Raw genomic sequence first — 16,318 nt, 5'->3', positions numbered from 1 at the left:
AGTTGGACATCCGCCAGTCTTGTTAAATCTGTAAATGGACTGAATTTATACAGCACTTTTCCTATCTGTCAACCAATCAAAGTGCTTTTGCACTGTAATGTTCACACACACACACAGTCTGACGACTAGATGACCGCTCTACCTCCTGAGCCATGATGTCCCCTGAGACTGTACTGTATTATACTTATAATGTGCTATTTTATGTTACAGCCTGCAAAGACTCAGTGTAGTCAGAGGAAGAGTGATGGTAAATAATGCATTTGCATTTTCAAAAGAGTACCTTTATTTTCTTATTTTTAAAGAATAAAATTTTGTGCATCTCTTTGGACTTTTTCTTTATTTAGTAAATTACACTGCCTAATGTAAAATAAGTTAACTATTCATCAAAACAATATTCTGGTCACATTGAATAATGGCCTGGACTGATGGGTAAAAAAATACAACATTTAATGTCTGAGTATGGTGTTTGTCCAACATGAGTTGCTCAAACAGCTTCAGTGGGCTTTAGCAGCTGTGGAATTGAGGGGATCAAACACTATTCTCTGTGGAAGCATCTATATATTCATTGTATTTATATGCTATTGTTTCGACTTATGGTTGTATCATCCTTCTTTAAAAAAGCTTAACAATGTCTGTGCAAGCTTTGATTCTGTCTACACCAATAAGGAGTCATTAGTGAATTGCAATAGTGGGACATGTAGTTCATTTTAATCAAGGTTCACAGAGTGAACAACTGCAACAACATAAATCAGTCTGGAAGCAGATTAAGACAGTTTGGATAAGGACTGATTATGATAAAGGCAATCATGAAATTTCTTGTTGAGATGTTTGTAAAGACACTCAGTGATTACAGTTCAGAGACAAGGTGGCTTTACTTCTGATCACTCGGGTTTATACTGATTGTAATGACCTGTTAACAAAATCACCTCTGCACTCTGTTCTCTCATAATCAGATTTTAGACATGCTAAAATCATGATCTTATCATTGTGAAGGGCAAATGATACTCAATCTTTTACACTGCAGCTTGGTAAAGGTTTGAGTAATAAAAAAACATAGGGTCCCTGTAAAGTAAGAGAGATTTTGTGATTCTCAGTGGACATTAAGAAGGAAAGCACATAAATGATAATTCTGAAATTTTTGTTCGTTGATTTAAAGATGATAAAATCCTGGTAAAAACCTAAAAATGTTAAAAACAAGTTGATGAAAGCCATGTTTGTTATAATAAGCCTTTTATTGAGTTTTTCCACATTTTCTTCTTTTTATTGGATGATATTCAGTTCAAGCAAAGAAATGCAACTTATGAATTGTTTTTTTGTATTTTAATTGAATGAACATTGTCATATAAAGGTAAACCAAAATTTCTTGTCATGTCAGTGCCCATCACTCTTCTGATTACAGAGCTCTTCCATGTGGTTTGTGGATATTAAACTTAAGTGATGGAATCCTACAGTACTTTTTATTTTTTGCAAATGTCTATTTAAAGTGACAATAATGTTAATATTTATGAGGAGTTTCCCTAGAGCTGTTAGCGCTCAGCCCCTCTCAGCTAATCAGCAGCCGGCAGCCTGAAAATAACCTCATCATTCCTGCTTTAGAGTCCCATGTTACAATGGACTGCTGAAATCAAAGCACAACAACTTTTATGAAAGTAGTCATTTTTTAATTAATTTTCATTTAAGGCAATCCAATACAAAGCATTTCACAACCCACCATATGACAACAATCATGTACAGTAAAAATCCGTTTGAAGGAAAGTAGGGAGTCATGCAAATCAGAAAACTCAGGAGACAGAAACAACAAAGTGGGGATTAGACAAAAAAATAAAAATAAATGTAAAAAAAGTGTTAACTGTAACATGCTAATTAGCTACAGCTTTGTAACCACGTGGTAAAATAAGAAATGTTGAAGAACCAGGCACAAGAGAGAAGATATAGTCCGCAGAGTTCACACTGCCATGTTTGGCACTGACATGCATGTTATCTGGTTGCACTGGTTCCTATTTTATAGATGACGACACTCTCATTGCACGACATGCAGCCGATCCATCGCGCCAGAATAAACCTGGGCTTTCAGAGGACACAAAGTAACTGTACTGATGTGGACAGAAGGAGCGATGGCTTATTCATACACACTCCAAAAATAAATAAATAGATATCTTCAATACAGTAATATTCCCAAAAATATATCAAAGATAGGCTGTACAACAAGCACTCCTCTCGAGGATAAAGTGCTGATGGGATCTACATATGTAAAACCAGCTTTAAGCATTACACTTTACATTCCAACAGAAATCCACTCTCATCTTTTCACTGTTAACTCTTTATTCTCTTACTCTACACTAACGAATACAGGCAAATTGCTGTTTTTCCATTTTGACCATTAACCAATTAACTAATCGTCCATCTTCCACTTAAGAGCCACGCTTCTCCACTGCTTTTCAATACAAGACTAAATGAGATGGAGCGACTGCCTCTCATGTCATTAAGGCCTTTAGTTTGCTACATTAGACATTGAATTTTACCTTTTCAGTGCAGATTAGTTCTGCTCTTGCCTCCTCTGTCAGTTTAAAAGGAAGAGACGCCTTTTACAGCCCATTATTATCACTTCGACATTGTTTCTGCATTTGTTTACTCTCTACATGAGTGAGAGGAACAAGATTCTTCCAGTAAACCGAACAGTGTGAAGCGGGAGTAATTAAGAGAACTATGGCTGCTGTGAAAGAACAGCAAAGATGGAAAGAGTCAAAGTAAAATTAAGAAAAAGTTCACGTGAAAGAATTGATTTGAGCTAAAAGCTAACATCAACATGCTAACATGCTCACGACGACAATGCCAAATTGGAGCAAATACTGCAAATTGGCTGTGTATGGCTGCTTTCAATCTTTTGCACTATTTTCAAAAATAGTGCCATCACTCTCATAAAACCTCAGTGTTAAGTATTTAGTGCCACCCAGTGGTGGGGTTCCATATTGCAACCAACTGATGACCTCATCACCTGTGGCTTTCAGGTAACTTAAAATATGAAAGTCCCTCTTTTGAGCTAATGTTTGATTTGTCTGTTCTGGGCCATTAGAAAAATAATGGCGATGCAACATGGCAAACTCTGTAGACCTGCTCCTGAAGGTATAAACAATATATGAATATTATCTTCCATTTCTGCCGATAGACCCCTTTAAAGAAATATTCTTCCGATGTAGTACATCATCATTGAATCAAAACCAAAAAAACAAACCGTAAATAAACAGTGCTCCTCTCCCTCTGGCTGTTATAATCTTGGTTACTCAATCCTGAGGGATCACTGATCAATAGGATGAGACCAATTTACATGCATTTTTAAAGATTTCTGCATGTTTGTAAGTAAACAAATCACAGGACTGACAGTGGTTGTTGCTGCATCACTGTGCATGGATGCATCTTGAATCGTAAAAGTGGATTTTCTACTTGGGAGCCAGCTTGTTCTGTTTCTTCACACTGAACTTACATCACAGATGGAAAGAGGCCACAGACAAAGTTCTGCACAAAAGGCTCCTTCTCTACCCTGACAGATTGTTGATTTGTTCATATACATGATATAATTATGCATGGCCTGAATGTAATGAACATAAATCTGGGAGTGCTGGAGACCACTTGTGGACTGTCTCCCACCAGAGACTTGTAAAACATTGTAGTAAAGACAGAACTGCATTAAATGAACACTCCAGTGAGGATCCCTGGCTTTAATGGTACTGATTTACGTGTGAAGCGACAGTAGAGGTTATGTGGTTACTGGTGCATGGCTGCTGAGGGCAGTGATATGGGATTAACTGGGTTGCAGAGTTTCTGAGTTTAAAATAAATAATTGGTACATAAGATAAAAAAAATGTGTACATGTAGGACACATTTGTTTTGTAGTTGTGGAATTTATTTTTTGTACTTGTATAAAATGTGTAAGGCTATTTGTTTCTGCAGCATCATTTATTAGAAACAAATGTATTTGTCTGTCAGATGGATATACTGTATGTTTGTTAATGGTGTTATGTATTTGCAAACCACACTGTGTTTGCAAGTGAATGGTGGGGACTTTGTGAAACATGTTTTGCTTCTTTGTTAAATTATGGTATAGATTAAGCTCCATAAAATCACTCACTGTTAAAGGTTCAGTATGTAAGATTTAGGTGAAAGGGATCTATCGGCAGGAATTTAATGTAGAATAATCCTCATGATGTTTTCAATAGTTTGTTTCATCTAAATTGTATGAATTGTAGTTTTCTTTACTCTAGAAAAGACTCTTTATATTTAAATACTTTATATTTACAATGAGGGGACCCTCTCTACGAAGGCCGCCATGTTTTTTTTTACATTAGTCCAGACTGAACAAACTAAACACCTTTTGAGTTTTTATGACAACTGAAGCTACCACAGGTTCTTTTTCATGTTTGGAAGGGGAGGGTGAGGTGAGGGGTGTTCAGCTGCAACATGCAACTTCAACACTTGATATCACACAATTCTACACACTGTGCTTTAAGTCATGGAGCAAAGATTTACTGAGGGCTCTTTCAATTACCAACAACCGCCTAAAACCATCCAGTGTCTCTACATTGTAATACCATCCTGTTCCAGTTGCTCTGTGGCTACATCAATACTTTGTTTTCATTTGAAAATGCATCAACTCTGCTACGTTTAGTTTGAAAACTCCTGGGCTGCATTTTCATCTGGACAGGCAGAAGCACAGATGTTCGGAAACAATGACATAGACACTGACAGCCGCTTGCTGATTGGTTCTTTTCAGTCACTTCGTAGCCTTTGCTGATCGGTCAGGCTCCTATCACATGACCAAAAGGCTCATGTTGGTAAATCCTGGGTCCAACTGTAGTGGTCACGTGACATGCGTTTTCAGGTTTAAAGCCGAAAAGGAGCCATAACGTTCACGTGGACAGAGATCGTTTTCGTTTGAAAAAAGTAGTATCGACCTGGTTTTTTGTCTTAACTGAGATGTTTAATATCTACTGAAAAAATAAAGGTAAGAAAACTAGATTTTGACATAATGCCCCACTACAGACTGCAGGTCATCAAGATTAGGTTATAACTATCACTTAAGGCAGTTATTATATCTGTATATATTGTGCTATTGTGATGTTTATTCCCAATCAATGGCCACTTATCAAATAACAAGGTAAGTTAATGCCCAGAGTGAATCACTTGGTTTCTGGGATACTTTTCTTAGCTGATAATCCAGCATTGGTAAATACTAACTTAATGTTGTGTCATATTCTGCAACTTTTTCTTATCTCCCCTTTATATGATCTGCATTTTGCTTGGGTGCTAATACGTTTTGTAATTACAATACATTACAAAATGAATAACGTAAAAATCTAAGAGGTTTAAAAGCTTTAAATTGTCTATGATGCATTACATAACACTCTTCTTGTGCATCCTCCCTGGTCTGAATGTCCATACAGGACGAAGACCCTAAACATGCCTGTTTCAGATTATATTTTGAAATGCAGCTGCAGTACAAAGATATATGGCTTGCATTAATCAATTGGGTCCTTTGCTCCGAGACGATCCGCACTCAGAGTGATTAGATGTGATAAACCTGGTATGGCATCATCATAATTCTTAGTGAGACAGTTTGTGCTTTTTATATGCAATCACTTCAAGATCGTTGCTGACCACTTCAAAATTGATAAAGTTTATGGTATTCAAAAGAGATCTATGAAATGTCCATGCCACTCAGAATAACATTCGAGAATAAATATACTGGATATGGGGAATAAAATTCTCATACAACATGCTCTTATAAACAATTACTTAATAAAGAAGAGAGGAGGCGATACATTGTGGTATGAAAAGCCTGATTAACGTAATACGCTGTAAACTACACACCTGTTGTTTTTCCTCCATTATTACCGAGGCATTAGCAGACTCTGAGATAATTCCCCAAATATAAAACTAATTACAGGAGGGAGAAAAGGTGCCTAAAAATGTCACTGTATTAGGCACACAACCAACTGACGAGCAAGGCTGAGGTCAAAGTTCACATGTCCTGATATACTTAGAGAAACAACCACAGACAGGCACGAGTTTTAACCACAACATGACCTTTTTGAACCAACCTGCTGTCAAATTAGACATGAAACAGTCACTGCCTCGTTGTGGAATAAAAGTATCTGACCAACGAGTCCTGTAAAGACTGCAGCCTCTCCTCAAGAGAAACCAGCCAAATACAAATATCACAGAAAAAAAAACATTTGAAATGCTGCTCAATTACTCTGAGGATACGGCACACAACTCAACACCCATTTCCTGGAGTGGTGACTCCTGTTTGCAAAAAACAGTAGGTAGAGAGTTTCCACTGGACTCTGAGTGGCTGCTGCATGCTGTCAGTCCTTAGGGAGAAGCCAGGGGGCGGTGTTTTATATCTGTGTGTGGTGGTGTGTGTGCCCGGGCGGTGTGTATGGGGGGGGCGCCGGATTGGGTTTGATCCCTCTGCTCTTCATGTAAGAGATGAACTGGTCGGGGATCTCTGCTAGCACGTCTTTGGCGAGCCGCGCCATGCTTAACACGTGGTTACCTGTCCGGTCCATATAATCTCTGAAGGGAACAAACTGAGGAAACAGACAAGAAACTGTGACACAAATCAAATATTTTTGACATTATATGGTTTCCATTATCCAACAGTGAAAGGTGCATACCTGCAAGGCTCAACCATTTTTATTTGGATCTGCACCAAATTGCACAAACTCATAAATATCAGCCCTCTAAACAGACCCATGGATTATTCTTGGAGAAATCACTATAAAATTTGAAAAATTCTAATGTAAAGAACGTAATAAAAAAACTTTAATTTGAATAGGTTCTTCCCTGTCCAATACCATGTCCATCCACCAGGTTTCATGGTGATCCATCCAGTAACAAACACAGACGAAAACATAACCTTCTCGGCAGATGGATCAGTATGATATATGATACTAAATGTAGAATTCCAAAAGGCTCATGTTGAAGCCCGGATTTTACTAAACATTTTCCAGATCCTGCCAGCTTTAGGATGCTGATCTGTCTCTAAGCCTGTGCTCTGGCTTCCCTCGGGAGTGAGTGAGGAAGAAAAATGAGCTCAAGGATCATTTTTAGATCTCATCCTTACTAATCCAGCGCATTGGAGTTTTCAATCTTTTGATTATTTGTCACATCAAATTAAGATTTAATTATTTAGCTGCCACCCAAACCCTGACACATGGAGTAGATAATGGTCAAAACATTTGGGATCGCCCCCCCCTCCAATATAAAACACTACATAGCATCAGCACTCACGGCACTCTTGACACAACAACAGAACGGTGATGAGTCTGTTGTAACAGCTTTATAGTCATATGAATGTGACACAAAGATTTCTACACTATCACATGCTTTTATTACAACCTTCTTAGCTACACAGGAATGAAACAGATGTACTTATAGAAAAACAAAACTATAATGTAAATTATATATAACCCCGAGCTTGATAAAAATGTATTTTTCCAGTTTTCTATCTGAATGTGGTTGAGGTTCTATGACCTTTGACCCCACTCTTGTTTAGGTCTCCCTGTATCTACAGTCAGAGTTGTAAAAGGCAACCAGTCACCTGAACAATGTCTCTTTCTGCCAGTTTCCCTCGGGACGAGATCCTGATGTCATCACCATCCAGCTCCACCATAGCTGGAAGACAAGTTCACACACACACACACACACACACACACACACAGAAAAACACATTCACATAAGAACACATTCACATAAGAACATATTTTTTAGAACCTTTAGCAGAGAGACAACACATATTTCCTACTGATGCAAAAATATAGTTATATATCATAATAATACCTTATAAATCAGCAATACCATGACTAAAAGAGAGGATGTTGGGCTGAGCAGTTGCAGTCTGTCTTTATTGCATGTATAATCAACTAATAAATCCTTTATTGTAGTCTCTGTGCAATTAAGAATAATCACCACTAAACACTGCAAACCAAGCAATTAACCTCAGACATTTCTTCTACATCCACCTACACATTCCCTCCCCTCCTGACTCATATGAGTTTGCTCAGTAATTTCCTCTTCGATACTTTTCTAAATTAGTACCAGAGGACTGGCTGTGTGTATTAATTAAAATGTAAATTATTCGCTGATGTTTTAAAATCTTCAACCAACTTTATTAATATAGAATTTTCTTTTTTTTTAAATAACATCATATAGGTGTGACCATGCAGTGGTTGAAACAGGTAAGTATTTACCATCAAACTCAGCTTGACCCACTCCAACTATGATGATGGACATGGGAAGCTTGGCACCCTGCACACAAATCAAAATAGAAGTGAACACACACACAGACACACACCTATCTGCTGTGCTCATTATTGTACATCAGACATTGTTGCGGTTACATGCTCTCCCACGTTATTTTACGACCACACTAATGTTCTGTATCACACTTTAACTAGCTCAATGACCTTTTCCCTCCAGAGAGAGAGACAAGATTGTGGCAAGACATCAAAACATTTTCAGAAGAAACCTGTTTTTGTCTCTGCTTTTCACACCCCAGATGTTTAATGTTCCTGAATCCAATTAACAGCGGTGTGAATGCTGCCCTAGCTTGTATCTTTGCCCACTGACTGCTGGTTATCAGGGGAGGAGATAAAACTCACTGACGACACCTCTGACAGACTGAACCAACAGGACAGAAGTATCAGCAGCAAAGCTTTTTCTACAGGTGTATTACTCATATAAACACATTTCACAAGTTGTGATGAGATTTATTTTAAGAATTCCCAGCTACAAATAGAAACATGTTTACATTATGAAGTCCAGTCAGCCGGTTAGGCCTAAAACCAACAGGGCAGGACATGGAAGACAGCATTTGTGAGCCAGAAAAGGAGGTAGTGGAGGAGGAGGTGCCAGCTTCAGTCACCAGGAGAGGAGGTAGTGGAGGAGGAGGTGCCAGCTTCAGTCAGTACAGCGACCGTCCTCCGTCACCAGCTCAGCCCCTCCTGACCACACCTCAAGTCAGATAACACAGCTGTTAGCCCTTGTTTTGAGAGTAAGTGAGAGTATCTATAGAATCAATCAATGGAAACTGCTGAAGGTATTAACATTTATAAAACATGTGGGGGCTGGGAAATATTTGTGATATTATAGCATATTACCTTTTGATGGAATTGCATTGCGAGGATAAGGGATGGGCAATTAACCAAAAATATAGCGAAATAGACATTATTATCTTTATCGTCATCAATATCATCAATACTAATTGAGGTAAAAGTTATATGCTAACATGCTCACATTGTGCTGATGTTTACCAGATATAATGTTAACATCAGTTAAATTTTGCATACTACCATTGGCTGATTAGCATTGAAAACAAAGTACAGCTGTGTACAATGGGAACGTTATTAGTTTTGCAATTTTTCCAATGAAAATATAAGGGATTTCCAAATGTATCCGTTTTACTGGGTTATTTCACACAAAGTGACACAAGAGGAAAAATAAGGTGATCACCAAAGCCATTTGGATACAGTTTGGAACCACAATTTCATCCTATGATCATAAGGGAAAACTTTGACCTGTCAGTGTTTCTAATGGAAGTCAGGAGATCACTGACTTCATTTGAATTAAACCTCACCATGAATGTCTGCACAAAACTTAATTGGAATCCATCAAGTGGTTGAGACGGTCAGTCTGGACCAAAAAGTTGGACTGACTAATAGACAAACAATGCCATGACTGGGACCTGCTGGCAGCGTGACTAAAATAGCAGATTGCTATATTTATGCACATATCCAACAGTGATGTTGGGCAAGGTTTTCCATTTAAGGAGAAATGTTAACTTCTGCCAATCCAGATTTATTAGAAATATCTACTTATGATTAAAAAGGGTTAGACTGGTAATGCTAAAGGGATTTTCTTTCAATTCTGCTTGAGTGACAGTGGCTGCATTGCTCTCTGGCAGCCCACGTTCATGCCTGTTGTTGAAATTCCCAGATGGACGACAACATAAACGCTCAATGCAAAGGCTTCTATTATGTTTAATGAGTTTCCTGCAGACACTACTTCCACAAAGTCGATATAACAAGTGCAGTTTTATCTCTGGCACAAGACAAATGTACCGTGGCAAATCAGGCAACCTCTTACTGCCACAGGGATAAGAGCAGCAGCACATCAGCACGATTATCAGTGTTCAGCACAGCTCCTGTCAGTGCATGTCCTCCCACGCGCATACACACACTTGCAGACATATGTGTGTGTGCATATCCGGAGACATACCCACACATCAGAGCATCAAAGGCCACCAAAAATAACCTGGCAATCCACCATGCCCTACTTTTGCCATCCTCTTGTCACCCTAACAGACAGCTGAGATCCAGTCTAATGAGACAACAAAACAAAGCGTCAATCAACATATTACTCCAGCAACTTGCTCTGGATGCAGTGCTTAAACCTAAATGTCACGCATGTGCATGCTTTGATAAATCCTGCTCTTTGTTGTCTCCTCTGTGTGAGTCCTGCTGCATCTCTGCTGTGAAAAAGTGAGTAAATCTGAATGAATCATACTTTTGTACTCATAGTTTCAATAAAATGAATTGAATAGTAGTTGAGAATCTACTTGAAGTTTAACCATTTATATCTTCATGTGGGTTGCCATGCTGCTTTACACGAGCGTAAAATGGTTCCAAGCGACCAGTGGGAGCAATTGAAGGGACTTTGGGGCCCCAGGCAAAAGGGACAGGGGGGTCCAGACCCAACGTCACTCTTACAAAAAACTAAAACAAAGATACCAAATCATTGCTTCAATATTACAAACATCATGCACACTATACATTCATTTAGATCATATAATAACATAATAAGACCAAAGTTTTCTGCAAACTCTGACCACCACCCTAGGTACAGCGTACACATTTGTGTTCTAGTTTTCAAACGAATCCTCACACCTCCCAAATTATGAAACTTTTGGCTGAAATAGCTGAAAGCTATTACCTTGTAAGGGGGTTTCTCACCACGGTGTTGTTACAGTCTCCTGTACATAGGCAATCATAGAATCATGCTCATTGTTTTTAACCTTGACTTGAGGCTCTTACTTTAACTTTTAGTGTATCGTGAATGCATATGTGCATATTTATAAGTACTTTTGCAGGAATCTTGTTTTAAAAAGGAAAAGGCACCCTGAACCAACTCATGGTGCTAACATTAGTTTAATAAGGTAACTGTTTATAGCTGAGGATTCTAAAGGTAAGTTGCGTGCTGCCATCACAGTCAACTGCTTTTGTGCCATGTGTGAATAATAGAAAACTTGACAGATAAAGTAACATTGTTAAAAGGTGTGGGGAGTGGCAAACTGTCAATAATTTTACAATATGCTTAACTTTATTACATGCAATCAACAACAACACAAACCAAGTCTGTAAAAAAAAAAAAAAGCTGATATATTCACCACCACACATGCTATTATGAATACCACGCTTTCCAAAATTTGGTTTCACATCACCAGGTATTTCATTAGCTCTAATACAACAAAGTTCAGCGTCCAATACAAAGTGAAAAAGTGCTTCTCGTGGGTCCTGCTACTGACAAAAGAGAAGACGCAAAACCGCTGACAGATAACAAGTAGAAGATGAAAAGGAGAGAAAAATCAAAGGCAGCAGAGGAGTGTGGCGAGAGCAGATAGAGGAAAAGAGATTTACATCTTAGAGACAGGAAGAGATGGAGAGAGACGGCAAACGTCTTTGTATTGTGAGCGAAAGAGTCTCATAGCACCACAGAGAATGAGGCAGTGGATAGACCCAGGCTGCGAGCAGAGGAGGGGGATGCTGAGTTATTGACGGTAGAATAGCAGAATCTGTTATGACTGATAAAACCCCTCTGCTCTACCACATAGGTCTGTGTGAGTAGGGGGCAGACCAATGGGATAGATGGCAGTTAAGCCCACGCCCTAAATGACAGCCGCACAGAGAAGGCTGATAAAACCTCTGTGGATTTTTCACAGTTCACTGGCCAACATTATTACTGTATGTATTATTCAGACTGTATATAAAGAAGGAAGACTTCACCGCCACCTGGGGGCTGGTTGCGGCATTGGCCATAAATCCCACCTACTCCATGTTCGTGGATGGGACATTTATCGAACTAATCAGAATCAGTAAATAAAAAAAATAATAAGTCAAAGTACATTTTTATTTTTACTCAAACATGGTCATTTTATGTTTGGTTTTTGTTTTAACAATGATTTTTCCAGTACAGGAAATGCTCCCTATCCCAACTATCCCACTACTTACCAACACTTTAACTAATGCATATAAAATCCCCTTGCATGCACTAATGTAAACCCACTCTAGATGTCTGCACAGAGTTGTGCACACACAGGCTTCCTCCCACTCTGCTTCTCACTCTTTGTTGAAGACATCTTTCAGAATGAATAAGTATGAGGAAAGACTTATATAACCTCAGCACTGGGTCCTCCCTCGCCCAGGATCTGTGGAGAGTAGCAGGGAAAAGCAGCGCAGGCAGTAAACGTCAGTCAGAGTGGCAGCAGAGAGATAGAGCAGCAGGCAAGATCTTAAAAGGAAGGTGTGGCTGTTCTAATGTTTTGACTAACAGTCGCAAATTCCCTTTAAATCCAGTCTGCTGGGTGTTCTGTGCCTGCAGCGGGCTGAGGGGGAGAAAAGAGATAGAGACCAGGGAAAAAGAAAGGAGGCCCACTCCTTGTTTTTCAAAGCTGCAAGAAAAAAATTGTTAGGACAAGTTTTGAGAAGAGCTCTGAGAAATAAGGCACAATATTGTTTTTTTATTTACTGAGGCAGGAATAACTTTTCAAATACTATAGTTCATAAATATGTTCACTACAATTTCTGTGTTTTTCTCAGATAGATGCAAACACAGGGAATCAGATTTCTATCCTGTATATAGTGGAATTGACAATAAAATTTAATTTGACTTTGAAAACACATTTGAACAATTCACAATAAGATAAAAGCATTACCTGTGCTTTGAGCTAATTGGTTAATTGAAAATAAAAAGCAGAAAAATCAATTGATATGGAAAACTCCAGTTGCTTGGTCTTATCCTGATTGGTCTTTTTGTGATTTGTATAATTCATATGAAGAGTAAAATTGCCAAACTCAGTTTTTTATCTGAGAGACTAGTTCTAGTTTCGGAGCAGTAACTTTTGAATGTCGTCCCTATTAGGTTGCCAGGCAACCAGCAGAGATGTCACCTCTGGACAGAGGCTGCATTGAGTCAGTGTATGTACTCAGCTTCACAGCAACATTCACTTCAAAGGTATTTCCCTCTGTCCAGGTCTAGCCTCACACAGCACATAGCCTCTCCCCTTTCTCATTCTTACATTCACAATGGCCTCTTTGGTCTGGGCCATGTCGGAAATGACACCGTCTGTGATGATGAGGAGTACAAAGTACTGAGAGCCGTCCTGCACTGCTGCCGCATACCTAGAGACACACACATGCACACACAAGCACACACAAGCACATACAAATTAAGGGGGGTTGTTTAATTTCTATTACGAAAACAAATCTAATTTCAATACACTGATGCAGAAAATAAATCTATGACAATACAAACCTTATGATGCACTCTCATCACATGCAAATCCAATAAAGATGTTCTTTGTCTTTGCTCTACTTGAGCTAACACTCATTAAACGCCTTGTGAGAACCTACTGATTAATAAGACCAAACAATCGAGTGAAAACAGATTAACACCTTTATTGAAATCTCTTCCAACTTTACTTCACCTATTCACATGCTAAATACAAACAGTGTGGTATTACTGCAGTGGCTCCCTGCCACAGTTTAAAATGTGCAACTCCATTTTATCAGAATGACATTTTTAATTACAACAAAGCCTTGGAGTAATCAGATGGAGAATTGTTTGGCTCAACAAATGAGATGCTGAGGGGAGTAGCGACAATGATAGGTGTGTGTGTTTGTGTGTGTGTGTGTTGGAGGTGGGTAGGACTACTCACATCATGTCATGTTTGCATAGTTTTTTGGGTCAACTGTGAATGATATGTCAGTATATTGGTTATAGTCATGTTCACTACTCTTTTGATAGCTGTCAGCCAAAATCTAAATTCATATCCAAGCGTCTCATCCTCTGCATCTGACAGGACAAATATTGTCAGTGCACTGGGTCAGAAAAGCAGTGGCACAAAAAAATAGCAAAGAAAAATGCTGTGTTTTTTGTCCTTGATAACTTGAGTCTTTCAGAATACCTCGAGCACAATGTGAATGCTAACATTGTGTTGGCACAAAAACAAATCATTTCTAAATTGTTGATGTTGACAATAAAATGATCGCCAGCTGCCAGTCTTTGAAAAAGCGCTAAATACGGGCTCCTTTTCTACAAACTTTTAAAGTTAACTGGTGACGGTTAGTGCAGGTTTCAGCATTTTTTATCAGAGTGTTTTTAGTATTCAATAGAAATATGAATAATGCATAAATCATAATGAGAGTACCACGAGAAGCAAATGTTTTCACATGACTCTTACTTGTATTATTGTGTTTGTATTGTATGATATTAATAAACTTGACAAATTGAAGTATGAGAGGAGGTGTATTTGTAGTGGACACTAAAATAACATAATTCAACAACTTGTTTGGTGGTTCGCCATATTGTGAGGTTATAGCACTGATTTTATGTTGCTTTGCACTGTCACTGCCTCCTTTAAGGAGCTGCGAGGTAACCATGGTAACGGCCACATGAATTGTAAAAGAGATGTTGTGATGACGCCATTTTGTCTCTTGTGAAAATCAAACGGCTACAGAGATGTGCAACCAAAACGAGAAAGTTGCTCTCCGGTTCAACCCAGCAAACCGTACAGATTCTGTACTGTTGTAATGAAAATAAAACTAGAAATACATCTGCACATTTACTAATAAACAGCTTATATGACTTTAATGGGGCCAAAAAAGTTGACCCTATTCACCAGTTTGCATTAGTGTCTCACCTGGCCACATGGTTCACCACAGGAGCAAAGTTAGTTGGCCCGTAGAGCTGCACTGTCTTTAAACTCTGGTGGTATGCCTCTAAGATGCCTTCAATACCATTGCAGTATGGATTTTCCATGTTTCCGTTCTGGAGAGGAGAAACACAGAGTCAATTAATAATATTGTCTGGGTGAAAACCTTTTTTTTTTTTTCACCCAGTCAAAGCAGCAACAAGATCCTAATCAAAGTCTTCTGGTTTAATCAGATGTTGATATAAATCAATTTAACAGATTAATCAAAGGTGAACATGAGACATAGTGGACTTCACCAGGGGAAACTCGTGTGACACCCGTCCATCAGGGGGCAGCTTGGCTCCAAATCCCAGCGCGGGGAACATCTTGTCGCTGTCGTAGTCCTGAATGATCTCACCGACAGCCTTCAGGGCCATGGCGTAGGCATTCAGCTGATATGGGTTCATGTAATGCAGCGATGTAGACTGAGAGGGGTTACCTGTTGATCGATCAGTCATTAGGTCAATGCTGTGTTGAGGGTACAAAGATAAGACTCCAATAATACAATGTATTGGTCTTGTGCATACTCTAAGTAATTCTAATTTGCTGCAGCCACTGACAATTGACATGATTCCTGTGAGACGGAGCGTCACTTTCTAACCCCAGAGATGATGAATCATTACTTTCAATTTAGCTGTTTGTATCACAGGGGAAATCCATCAAAAACAGTGCGAGGAAAGATCCTGCCAATGACAAATGAAGAGAGCACTGAGAAAGATTGTTAGAGACCTTCACAAATACCCTCTCTATGATAAAATGATGATGTTTGTTATTCTTTATTTAAGACGCAGATTGGAGATTGTGGATGTGATTCATGATATTTCTGTTTGCTAAGTCATGTCTCAGATCTGACAAGATATAATACAAGTTATCTTATCAAGAGAGAACAGAGCTGCTATAGTCACAGGGTCCTAAGCAGTGATTGGATATCTGCTGAGTGGAGTATGGGTTTAGCAAATGTTCATTTGGGAAATGATAGAGTTTGATTTTCCTCTAATAGATGTGATTCACATTGAAGAACTCCTCCTTGTAGATAAATCTTTCCGAGGACTCAGTCAGGGGTAATTAATGGCGTAAGTAGCTTAATTAGATTTGAGTTCAGTCCCTTGCCACACCAAAAAGTCTTTATGTTAAATTAAGTGTTCAATAACAATTAGGTTACCTAATATAAACTTTATTTAGGTTGTATTGTGTGTGTTTGTGATTGCGCACTCCTATCTGTTCTTACCTCTTTATATACAGTCTATGGTTCTTACCAACCCTACACACAAACACACACACACACAGACACTT

The 16,318-nt window shown here is 38.7% G+C and overlaps 1 protein-coding gene across 2 annotated transcripts in view; it reads right to left on the bottom strand.

The window, feature by feature from the left end:
* Window positions 1-1,639: 1,639 nt before the first annotated feature.
* The window catches only part of cpne5b (copine Vb), a 98,578-nt gene continuing 83,899 nt past the window's right edge, over window positions 1,640-16,318 (bottom strand). For both annotated transcript variants that reach the window (XM_069537527.1, XM_069537531.1), the window contains 6 exons: window positions 15,283-15,464; window positions 14,975-15,102; window positions 13,352-13,454; window positions 8,250-8,307; window positions 7,601-7,674; window positions 1,640-6,587 (listed from right to left, as the gene is read on the bottom strand). In XM_069537527.1, the coding sequence (XP_069393628.1) occupies window positions 6,396-6,587; window positions 7,601-7,674; window positions 8,250-8,307; window positions 13,352-13,454; window positions 14,975-15,102; window positions 15,283-15,464 (737 nt within the window). In that variant the 3' untranslated portion in view covers window positions 1,640-6,395. The remainder of the gene's footprint in view (window positions 6,588-7,600; window positions 7,675-8,249; window positions 8,308-13,351; window positions 13,455-14,974; window positions 15,103-15,282; window positions 15,465-16,318) is intronic.

This window comes from Paralichthys olivaceus, chromosome 2 (assembly GCF_024713975.1).
Source record: "Paralichthys olivaceus isolate ysfri-2021 chromosome 2, ASM2471397v2, whole genome shotgun sequence".
Lineage (NCBI taxonomy): Eukaryota > Metazoa > Chordata > Actinopteri > Pleuronectiformes > Paralichthyidae > Paralichthys > Paralichthys olivaceus.
The sequence above is the reverse complement of the archived record's forward strand: the minus strand, read 5'-3'. Positions and strand labels throughout refer to the sequence as shown.